The sequence below is a fragment of the Limulus polyphemus genome, unplaced genomic scaffold (genome assembly GCF_000517525.1).
Source record: "Limulus polyphemus unplaced genomic scaffold, Limulus_polyphemus-2.1.2 Scaffold105, whole genome shotgun sequence".
NCBI classification, from domain to species: domain Eukaryota; kingdom Metazoa; phylum Arthropoda; class Merostomata; order Xiphosura; family Limulidae; genus Limulus; species Limulus polyphemus.
In genome coordinates, this window is record NW_013665715.1 from 99,991 (window position 1) to 112,621 (window position 12,631).

The 12,631-nt window shown below is 30.0% G+C and overlaps 1 protein-coding gene across 1 annotated transcript in view; it reads left to right on the forward strand.

Annotated features, from left to right (window-relative positions):
- The window catches only part of LOC106470416 (protein phosphatase 1 regulatory subunit 12C-like), a 116,779-nt gene that overhangs the window by 49,879 nt on the left and 54,269 nt on the right, over window positions 1–12,631 (forward strand). The window contains exons 7-13 of the mRNA XM_022399954.1: window positions 3,035–3,221; window positions 6,681–6,761; window positions 7,252–7,328; window positions 7,662–7,826; window positions 9,466–9,512; window positions 10,368–10,484; window positions 10,790–10,880. Coding sequence (XP_022255662.1) covers window positions 3,035–3,221; window positions 6,681–6,761; window positions 7,252–7,328; window positions 7,662–7,826; window positions 9,466–9,512; window positions 10,368–10,484; window positions 10,790–10,880 — 765 coding nt within the window. The remainder of the gene's footprint in view (window positions 1–3,034; window positions 3,222–6,680; window positions 6,762–7,251; window positions 7,329–7,661; window positions 7,827–9,465; window positions 9,513–10,367; window positions 10,485–10,789; window positions 10,881–12,631) is intronic.

Genomic DNA, 12,631 nt, shown 5'->3' on the forward strand with positions numbered 1-12,631 from the left:
ACTCCATCAGCTCACTCAGTGGAATATTGTCTTCCTCATCATCTTCAGGAACTGTTAGAATTTCTTCATCCACTTTGATTCCAGGAAGCAGAAGCACTTCTGTACAGTTAATGGCTTCGTCTCCCTGACTGCTTCTGCAGCCCAGTAACAGGCATCAAGCATGTTCACTTCTTTAGCAGCAATATTGGCATCTGTTGAGGTTTTCAATTTTGCTAGGACAGCCTGAAGAAACCGTTTTTTGTAGAGGGATTTCATGGTTCTAATGGTGTCCTGGTCGAGGGGTTGCAGGATCTGGGTGAAATTAGGAGGAATGAACAGGACATACACATTTTAACCAGCCTGCAATGAAAGGGTTAACTGCCCACTTTATCGAGTGCTCATATAGAGAATGTGACTAAAGACACTGCTCTTAATCTGGAATATCGAGGTGCCCATTATTGCAACACTTGTTTTGGTTACAAATAGGAGAAAAAAGAAAGAGACTGAAAAGGTCTGCCCTTAATGTCACTGTGCCCGTTATTTTGAGGTGTCTGTTAATCGAGGTTCTACTGTACACATTAAATGTATTGTGAAAGTTACATTCATGATAAAGTTTGAATCACCAGATAACAGTGCATAAAGTTTGCATGGCCATCTTCTATGAAGTGAATGTACCATAATGTACAAACCTAGTTTAACCTTGTCATGAGTTTGTGTGAAATTCAAACCAAACTTTGTCCTGAGCATACAACTTAACAGAAGCAATGCTATATTTAATGTTTGTAATGAGAGATGGCACTGCACATAGATGCCTTCAGTTCTACTATTTACAGCATATTCAGGAAAGAACATTTTTATTCAAGGTTTTGTTTAGTTTTGAAACATTCAATGCTTATACTTAAAAACCAATGACTTAACAATTAATCATACCCAAGTTAATTATATATAATGGTTCATGTGGAGTAAACTTCTGTTTGTGCAGAAAAAATTATTGGACTAGATAATATCAGAAAAGATAGTTAGCATTTAGGTCAATGTACTTAAGGTAGGCATAGCATCTTCAGTTCAAATGTGGAAAATCACTCACATTTGTATCAAATGGTAGAGTAACTGTACTGTGTCATGTAATTGTAATAAGCTATCAACCTTAGTGTATTATATTTATAACATTTAAAGAAATGTTTGGTCAGTAAACCTTGATACATTTACTGATGACAACTTTTGCCTTTTATTTTCAAGAAATTAAAGCACAAAAAAGCTTGCATATAGTAAGGATATTCTTGTTCAGGAATCATAGTGTGATATGTGTGCAGGTGGGATTATGGGGCAAGGGGGAGTGGTTGCTCCCACTTGTTTTTTTGGGGAATATAGTACACAGTCATGACATCCACAGTAATTAAGTCAGTTTCCACACACACATGCTTATTTTAGTCCAAAGTCCTACTATATATATGTATATATTATCAATAAAGGTGTTTTATGTAGCATTAAGAAACTTCCAAATGTAATCTAATACAAATAAAATTATCTTTAAAAAAAGTGCTAATTCAAAATTTCAGAGACAGATCGTGTAAATAGTATCACATGGACAAAAAATATACAGTGGAACAAAATAATTGAATGTTTGAAAAGTAACTCCTCAGAAATTGAAAGTACCCTTACTAAATGAACAGTTTTGTCCCACTCACCCTAATCATTTGATCAGTACTAAGAATATTTGGCTGGGTATAACCCGGTGGTTAGTATGCTCATACTTTAATTCTGAGAGTTCATGGTATGCATCCCATTGCTACAAACATATGCTACACACTTTGGTGTTATGGATGTGATATAAGAATGATGGTCAGATTTCACTATTTGGTCAGAAAAGAGTTGGTGGTGGGTTCTGTTGATTAGCTACGTTTTCTAGATCTATCATTTCAAAATTATTGAGGATTATACTCAGATAGTGCAGAAATTGTCAACAAACAGTAAGGATGTTTTCAAATTTATTATTATCATAACATAGTTATCCATGTGGTAATACCATGTATTATGGTAACTCAAAAGTTCATAAAAGTGTATTTTGTATACATAGAGGAAGGAATTAAAAAAAAAGTCCATTTATTTATGTACATCAACACATACACACACACACACACAAAAGCTAAGATTTTACATCTATTTAAATAGGAGAATGTTATATCTTCTTTTTATAGAGGTTTGTGTGTACTGTGTATCGTAGGTATACAGTTTACATTTTAGTACTCTATCTGATGGATGATCTTTGTCTGTGTTACTAATTTTAAGAAATATTTGTATTAAAGAACAGACTGACACTTTAGAAATATTGAAGAGCATTCTCTTGTTGGTGACCAGCAGGAGGCCAGGAACTTCTAAAATAATTGTAGAATCTTTACATAATGCAGTAACTAGATCTTTTTTCTATTAATTTGCTAATATGTTAAAATATTATAAAAGAAGTTTTAGAAAACCAATTTCCAATGTCGTTAATAACCTAAATACTGACAGTCAGCATGTGTACACATGTTTCTTGTAGTGCTTTTACAACACATTTTTACCAATGTCAGTATATATACTTGACATTTAAAATGCTGTTAAAGGATTAAATAAAAAGAAATAAAAAATTTATGAGCAAAGAGCAGAAGTTTTCAAACAAAAGTTCAGGAAATTGAAAATTATTGCATGTGTTCTTCCAAGTAGATATTAACATAATTACATTTATAATGGTTTCACATAATTTTGTTTCTTTAAGCTTTTACAGTCACCTTGCCATTTTTGATATGAAATTTATCAAGTTGTGTAAGAAGTAGAATAGAATTTAATATAAGCTGGCAAGAAAGTAAAAAATCTAAACACAGTGGTGATATCATTTTTAAATGTAGCTACAACTAACCCTAATAGGTTACTTGGACCCCATTGTATGTGCCATTGTTACTTTTCACACCACTGTCACTATATATACACATGTTATTTAGTGACAAATGTAGAAAAATACATTTGAAAGTTTTGGTAAACATTATTATGTGACTTAGTATGTTTTGTTGTATCACAGCTTCAAAAGGAGCGTCCAGAACTTGGAGAGATACTAAGAAGAAAAGCCCCACCTCCATTAAAAAGAAGAACTTCTGTAACTCGAATGAGTGGTACAGATAAGAGCAATGTAGTTATGAAAGATACCTATGCGGAACGAGCACAGATTGAAGCTCAGTTGCAACTACCTGAAGAAGAAATAGAAGAAGGTAAAAGTAGTAGTTTCAATTTTTTGAGAGCATTGTTTTCCAAACAAACTGTATAATCTATTAGCACTTTTGCTATGGGCATCTTTTACTGTGCATGTCATGAGGTTTTAGTGAGTTACATTCAAAATTTAATTAAGCTACTTTTTTACCATGGTATATGAATAGATTTGGTATAAAAACATAACTAATAATCCAAATTTGAATATTATATGAATTGTGACACTTGCTCACCAGGCACCCTCTCTTCACTAATTTATTTACCACCCCTCCAAAACGTACGACATTCAACATAAATACTCATTATAGTGTTGTCATTACTCAGGCAAAGCACATTTGTTATAGCCTTCAATCATATTATGTTACAGAGCAACAAACTAGAACAAACTTGCTATGCCCACCTGTCACATCCTCTCTTTCAGAAATTGCCAATTATTTTTCTCTGATGTTTAATACTATATTATATTTATAACCAATAGAAAGCCAAGGTTTTAATCTATCAAATTACATATTATTTTACATTGTTTCCCATACAGAAAATTGTCTATTTCACTTCCAGTTCAAACTTTATTCCCATGGGTAACACATCAATGAGCTTATCCAAATTTTTAACTGCTCTTGTTGCATAGTTAGAAAGCCAGAACAATTATGATAGTTAAGTAACATTGTCTGCTTTTTGCATATTATTATTCTTTGTTCTTTGGTGCATTATTTAATTAAATTAGAAAAGTATTTAGAGCAATAGTACCTGTAATGTAAAAAAGTAGGGTTAAGTGTCATCGACAGTTGAAGGCATAAAAAAAAAAGAAGACCCAGGTAATTACTTTATTTATTCTTTTTCATGTGTATTCATTATTTATTTTTATAAAAGTGACCAAAATGTAAAAAATTAGAAACTTTAAGTTAGATAAGGTTAGATTAGGTAAAATAAAAAATAATAATGATAAAATTTTTCTTGAGATATGCTCGGGAGCAAGTAGCCTGTACATTATGTGATTCAATAGAGTAACATGAACTACGTGTTTGCCAAGTGATTTACAATTCTTATGATGGGAATATTAGTTAGACATGGTTCAAAAGACAATAAACCAATAAAATTTAAGTATAAACAAACAGATATAGGCTGTTAAAAGTTTAAAGCTATTTAGAATAAACAGATATAATTTCATGTTACTGTTTGAAGTCACTGTAGAAAGAGAAAAAAGGTAATTTATATTTACTCTAATTTTCTTTTTGGTGGTTACAAGGTCTGTCAAATTGACTGACCTTGTTTAGAGGTAAGGTAGAGAAAATAACAGATAAGGTATGAAGTTTTTACTCGACAAAAAAGTTTAACATTTATTTAGGAGGTTTTAGATATGATGCAAACGAATTTGAGGTTTTTCAGAGGAAGAAAGGTATTTTTAATTTTAACATGAAAATCCCTTTGCACGCAGAGCAGTCAATACTTTGATTCAAAATATTCATGGAGAGATATTTGGTTAAAATGCTTCATTAAAAATTCTGATTTTTTGTCTACAAGTCACTCTTAATGATTAATGAAAGCTTGTGAAATTTTGTAAAGATACACAAAACATACTAGAAGTTATAGTATACAAACTATAAACATCAATTATGTGGTCACAAACTTGGCTGATTTGACTAAGCTCCTAGCAAGAGAGTTGATATACTAAGGCTTATGATCAGCAAAAGTAGCAAGTTTTATACAATCATTACATGGTTAAAATATAAATGCAGCTGCAGTATAATTAGATCCTGAAACTAGATTTAAACTTCTTTATGTGAGAAAATTTCATTAACATTTTGGCTTAACAATTTCAAATAGAATCTAGAAAAAAAGAAGAAAAACATATATCTTATTTTAAAGCTTATCAGTAGCAATATAACCTAGATTTTAGTATATTTTATAAACAATGGAGGAATTGTTATAAATTGGGCAGGCATATTAAAAACAAAAGATCTAGAAACATTATGAGAAATAAGTTGCCATTTATGCATTTCAGAATGAGTTTGGGCCAAGTGTAACTTAATGATTTGCATGCCTGGACTGTTAATCTGAGTGTTCACAGTTCCTATCCCATTGCCATAAAATGCACTCTGTACAAGTTGAGGCCGTGGATGTGCTATTACGAGTGAAGATTAAGTCCCACAAGATTGTATCAGACAAGAGTAGCCTAAGATTTGGCAGTAATTACAATTTAATATCTCCCTTCCCTTTAAGTCTATCTGCTCAACTTAGGAATGGCTATGTTCAGACACCCTTTGTGCTGCTTTGTGTGAGACTTTGTAAACAAAGAATGAGTTAGTTTGATTCAATCAAAAATGTTTGTAAAATGTTTTATTCCATAGAGAAAGTGATTTGTGGAATAATTATTTATTTAAGTATCATCCATTTAACTCGTACTGCTCAAGATTTTTATATGTTAAACCAAATGGATCTTGTTATCAACAAATTGCAGTTTCAACATGCATAATTACTGCTTCTGATTTTCAGTAAAATTGGAATATTCTGAGGAATATAGTTATATTTGTTGAACTTGTAAGTAAAAAGTGTTGCCTGAAAATAAAATACTTGCAGAGACCCGCAAAACATTTCCGGCCAAATTAGTATCTTTATCGTAACAGTACTACTTTAAATATAACATTTCTAGCACAATACAAACGAATTGTAATCGTAAACAATGAAATGTGTAAATCAACTTGTATATAGGCCATACTTTATAAAACTTTAACTTATGTTAGGCCTAAGTTCGATAAAGAGATAAATTAACAATGTAACCTGTGTAAATTATTTTTTAGTTTAGTTAGGACTAAACTCTACTGTACTTAATATTATCAATAAATAAACTTATAAACGTCAAACCTTTTTTAAAAACTTTGATAAGTTTTTCATATTCTGTTGTACAAAATGGTTAGTAAAGTATATTTACATTCCACTTTTGTTGTTACTTCTTGTTTCATACAGCAATTGTAGTGACTTGATCACTGAGCTTTGCAGCTCTCTGCCGCAGGCAGACTATTTGTCGTCGAGTGAATAATGTGCATGCGCGGTTTTTCTTGTGGAAACATTCTAACTACGCATGCTTATGCAGCAGGTTCTCAGTCAGAAAGCGTAATGGTCGTACATACAAACAAGCAGAATAATAATATAGATTAGAAATGTTAAGGACCATGTATTGAATTATTTAGATTATTCTTAGGATTCATTTGTATAAGCAAATGAAAACAAAAATTATTAATCAATGTCTACAAATACGGACTCTTTCCATATATTGAACTAAATTTTTTAAATCATTCATAGTAACAAAAATAGATAAATAGTTACTCTGAAATGTTACTCTCAAATTAAAAATTTTGTTATGGTTATGTTTTCTGCTAACCAATATAATGTCAAAAAATGTTAGATAATGTAGGTTCTAAGAATAGATCTTCTAATTATCTCAATTGTTTATATGTTGGCAGAGGGTAAAATTGCAATAACAAATGAAGTTGTTGAAGAACCTTCCTTTAACACCAAACTTAATAAGGAAGACCTAAACGTGGGTAAGGTTTCATCCATTTTGGCATTGTTCTCACTTTTTAATCTGAAATCTATCTATAAAGCCAATAAATAATAGCTTTTTTCTAAACAAAAACCTTTAGAAGTTATATAATAAAATATTAACATCACCTAAACATTGTGTACTTCAAACAATTTTATAACTTTTTTTAATGAAAATAATATATTCTTCACAAAAATCCTTTCTACACATTGATTTTTATAGATGTTGTCATTTGTGGAAATAGGAACAGGATCTGATCTATTTTATATTAATTCATGTTTGCCAAAATAGTAATCTTGATGTACATTTTTGACTAGTTAAACAGGATATAAAAATATTAATGATAAATATTTTGTTACAGTTGTGGTTATTTCAATCGTACATTGAAACCTTACTGTGATTTCATATTCATTTTTTATCAAGCATAGTGTTTTTGTTTTCTCATTTCTTTAATAATCACTGTAGTTATCCTGACTTTTTTTTTAATTTAGTAAAAAGAAATGAAGCCAACATTGATGATAGTCTCTCAGAAATCATCCCTTCTCCAGACAAAACTAAAGAAGATTGGGTAAATACAGTTTCTGATTTCTATAGCTTAAACTGCAGTAGTTATCAGGAATAACATAAATTATTTCGTGTTGTAAAACAGAAGGTAGAGAAAATTTATTTAGTGTACTTGAGAGCTAAAACTGCAGTAGTTCAAAAAACTATTCCATGAAGCATATGGTAAAAGTAACATATTTATAATTTTAACATTTTAATTTTTTTCATTAAAAAAGAAAGAAGTTCATTGTATCTTTTTATTTCAGTGTTAAGGTTGTAAAATGATCTTTCAAAATTAGTAACTGTAAATTATGGTAACAATTTTTCTTGAATTAAAAGACTTTTATATTTTCTCTAGCCACCTATATTAAAATCTGCAAATGATAAACTACAAGAACTACAGAATGATGTGGCTCCTTGGAGGAGAAAAATTGAAACAAATATTCCTTCAAATTTACAAGACAACATAAAAGAGCCATTAGCAGTCTTCAGAAAACCTCAAGAAGTCCAACCAGAAGTAGATGTATGTTTGAAATTATCTTTCCACATCTATTATATATACAGTTAACTGTCATACAGTGTGTGAAAAATTAACTCTGTGTCTTTATCTAGACAACTTCTACTCCAGGTAATGAATTCAGGATTGATGATGCTATACCATGTTTTGTGAAAACAAAAAGAGAAATTGTTTTTCTGATTACTTCATATAAGTTTGTGGTTTTTCAAACTTTATAATGATTTTTTTTTCATAAGTACCTGTATCATTTAATATGATTTTATACATATTTCTTCAAGAGTATTTTAGGCAGTGTTAGAGTTTTGGCTGTAATGGATTACTCCTGCCTGTTTCTAGAGTGGGACAAGACACTGAATTCTATACTGAGACCTTCTTCAGGTTGATGTACCTGTAAAATGCTTTAGTATAGAAATTGAAATGTTGTTTCACTCTAGAAACAGGCATGAACAGTCCATTAAAGCCAAGACTCTACCATGATTTCATAGAGTTAGTACTTTTATTACAAGTTCCAACACTTGATCCATAACAAAAATGCAATATCTGTTACAAATTTTCTAAATGTGGTTTTCTTAAGTTCAAAAATTAACAGGTATACCATAACAATAGATTTAACCCACTTACTGATAAACGTACATAGTCAGTACATAGCTTGGTGTTGTATTACTCCTAAAATAATTTAACCAAAGTTTTATACTTAGCTATATAAGTGTTTTGTCTCCTAAGACACTTAAAAGAGCACAGTTTCTGAATTTCTTATATTATTTTCATATAATAAATAAAAGTATAAGAAAGATATCCAGATGAAAACTTTATTCCCTTTGTATTGCCACTGTGCATCCCTTCTAAAAATTTGCCCTCAACCAAGAAATATTTCAATGGAGAAGTAGTAATGATTAAGTAATATATTTCATAATTTTATTCCAGCTTTTAGACCCATTTTATACTTTTATCTGAACATTTTCTATTTATAATTCAGTTTTTATGCTGTGAGTGTAACATTTGTTTTGCTATTGTTGTTGGTCCACAAATTGTTACTTTGGAAGTGTTAATGTATACATTCTGGAAATATCATGGAGGTATACAGGGTGGTTCATAAATGGCCCACTGGAACATAATCTTTAAAAAACATCTTTGGAATTGGACATCAAGATAGGATCCAGTGAAAAGGTTGTTTATGTCAACATTTGTCAGTGAGTTTGTTTAATCTCAAGAGGCATTTTTAAAAGGTCCTAATGTCTGAAAATATAGAATTTTTTATTTTAATTGAAAGATTAGTGATATTTTGAACAACAGCTTGCATATTTGTGACACATTAAAGATACTGATCATCATTAATGAATATTTAGATAGAGAGTATATATAAGTTTTATTATTATTCAGTTGATATGAATACATTGGGACATTGCAAAACATTTTTTATATGGTTCAAACAATCATAACTGTCTTTAAAAACGTTTTACAAGTATTTCTTTTTATATCTGTGTAAATATATGAGTTGTAGTTAGTTTAAATCTGTTGTAATTTAAAAAGGTCAAGTTGCTGGAACATTTTGATTTTCTAGATGTATTATAGTGTGCACGTGTGATCACTGTGTATTCAAAGCTTTTTTATAAGATCGTTTACAATAGATTTTGTTTCTCAACAGGATCTAAAGGCTAATGGCCCAACATCTGAAAGAGCTACAGAGCAAAGGTGAGAAACGAAGTTGTTGGTATGTATAATGTGAAAAGTAGTCTTAAAAAAACATCAACTGACACTTAAGTTTCAAAGTGTATATTTTAAAATAGTACGGCGTAAAGTATGACTATTAATGGCTATACACTAAACTAATATTAACATTAGTAACTTTTGTTATGAAATACTTCTTAAGTTTGTTAAATAAATGCTCTTTATAATAAGTATTAATGTGTGTCAAAACATTATTTTCCAAGTATATATAATTTAATATGTAAATTATTGTTTGCAGAGCAGATTGAAACCTGTTTATTTGCAATTGAAATGTTAAGCTTGAAAAAATGTATTTAGTTCATACAGTTTCTGTGTGCTAGTGGTAAATGGTGAAGTATATGCAATTCCCATGGTATTTTACTTCACTTACAATACTGATGAAATATTAAAATGAAAAATATGATTTTTTTTTAAAGTTCTTTTGTTTCTTAATATTAGTTCCACTTTGATTTCAAATATCATTGTTTATTAATATTACTCTCACGTGAATTCTTATTAAATATAATGTATTAAAAAAATGATAAATTATTTTATAATCTTACAATTTTGATTCAATAGATTATTTCTTCAATCTTTCGTAAATCAAGATTTAATTTTGCATTAAACATATGTTCAGCCACTTAAGTGTTTTTCTAGTTTTTAAGTTGTTGTTACTTTTGATATTTATTTTTAATTCAAAAGATTGCATTCCGTATATGTTTTCCACCAAGAGCAAATATAACTACTTGAACTGTATTTTTAGATTGAATGAACAGAAGTATTAATGCTATAAATATTAAATTCTGTTTTAACTTTTAAGAATATGCTATTTTAATATAGACAAATTAGTACAGAAGAAAACCTTACATATGAAACAACTTGTGCTACCACACCTTCTACTCAAAGCAGCCCACCCATAGGTGTTACAACACCACCACTAGATGGACAAATTAGAAGGTACATTTACATATATAACAATGTATTTTTATATCTGATAAACTAGTATCACAATTTATGTAAAGCTGATAGTAGTCATTTATCTAAGTGTATTGTGTTTCAAGAATATTTTTCAAGACAATGTATATAAAATGCAGTGATCAATATAGTATGTATGTTATTTTCTATGAGAATTATTTTTAGTAACATTAAAAGTTGATCACCTTCTCTGACAAAAATTTTATTTATAATACATCTGCACTTACAAATAAGGTTGAAGTTCATTCACTTTAACATAAACTGATAAGTGATTTATTGGTGTATAGGTCTTTTGTGCCTCCAGTACGAGATGAAGAGTCAGAAACTAGAAGGAAAGCCCATGCCAAACGTGTGAGAGAAACACGTCGTTCCACTACAGTAGGTTTAAGTTTCTTTTCTTTTTAGTGGTAATAAGATTAATGAACAACTAAAGGGAGATTCACTTCATGACAGCTACTGACACCATTTAACCTACAAATTACAATCAAAATGTAATTGAATGTTCATTGTAAATAACTACTAACACCAGTTAATCATAAAAATTGTAAATATAACATAATGTGAATTACATTCTAAAGTAGATACTAACAGCAGTACACATAAAAGTAATTGCTAGGAAGTAATGAATTCATAGAAAAATAGCTTAAAGCAACAATTACTCATAAAGTTGCAAACAGAACTCGGTCCTTATCACACCGATTAATTTTTTCTGTATGATTGGGTCAAAGTGCACTTGTCGAGACCTTTTACAGTTTTATATTCAAAATTTAGTTAAGCAATATTATCAATGTATAGTAATAAAAATAGCATCAAAATGTAATTTATAATTCAAGTTCTTATATTATCTAAGTTTTAACTTTCTAATTTCAAAAAGATGCATTTTTAAAAAATCTTTAACTTCAATTTTCTGTGTCACATCACACACATCTGAATTCTGTACATCAGAACTTTCTAAGATAGGATACTGCAGTTTCCAGCCAATTACTATACGTAATTACAAGCAAGAACCTAAAAGTTGAACTTCTTACCTTAGTTTCACATTTCAAAGGTTGGTCAAATCAAACAACTTCATTTCTATAAAGTTAAGCTTTAATATTTTATGAAATAAATACTGTAAGTATTAGGTTTTTTTAAGTAATTTTTTTTGTATTTATGTGATTAACCAATCATTTGATAAATGAAGCATATTTTGTAGCCTTTAAGTGTTTTCATTGTGATAAAGTTGTTGAGTACATTATATTGTTATGGTCCTATAACACCATATCTGATCATGCTCCATCTAACAACCCCACACAGCTTGAAAAGTAACAACCCTGTTGCATAGTTTCCACTACTGAAGGCTCTGTCATAAAGTTATTATGCCTAAAACACACCACTTCATAACCTATCTGGCAAACAGTTGTCCTTATCAATTGTCTAATTACATGAAAACCCATAGTTGTGCATCTGGCAACTTGATCAGTTTTATGTACAGAATACCTTGAATATCCATTTACTTCTCATTAAGGTATTTTGTGGAAGCAACTTTTGTATACATGACTTTTTCGAATGGCAATCCTTCTTAGTTATGTTTTGTGGTATTAACCAGAACACATGATAAATTTTGCCACTGACCTTTGTGTTACAAGATACTAAAATTTGCATACTGTCTGGGCTATGGATTATTGTAGATCTGTTTTTGGATGGTCTTGATGCTGCAAGTTGATCTTTATTCCTTTATTTTACAACACCGTTAAATACAAGACATATCCCCATCTTGGAAAATAGAAATTTCCAGTCTTAACACACCTTATAATTTGAGCATATGAATATTTTATGTTGGAAAGGACTGATATATACCCTTTCCAAAAGTGATGAATTTTCAGTGGCTTCACACTACTCATGAAATGTCAAACACTGTCAAAAAGTAGTCCTCATACATTCCATTCCACCATGAACTTATATAGGGGATGGTTGTCACATACTCAACCCTTTGTATAATAAGTTCACCTAATAATAGAAATAAATTGAATAAAACAAATTAAAAATTCAAACAATAGTTCTTCACCAACTTACTACCTGAAAATCTTCAAAAGGGGAGGAAAAATTTATAACAGGCTGTGAGTGTAATTAGGTGGTAACCCTGAGAA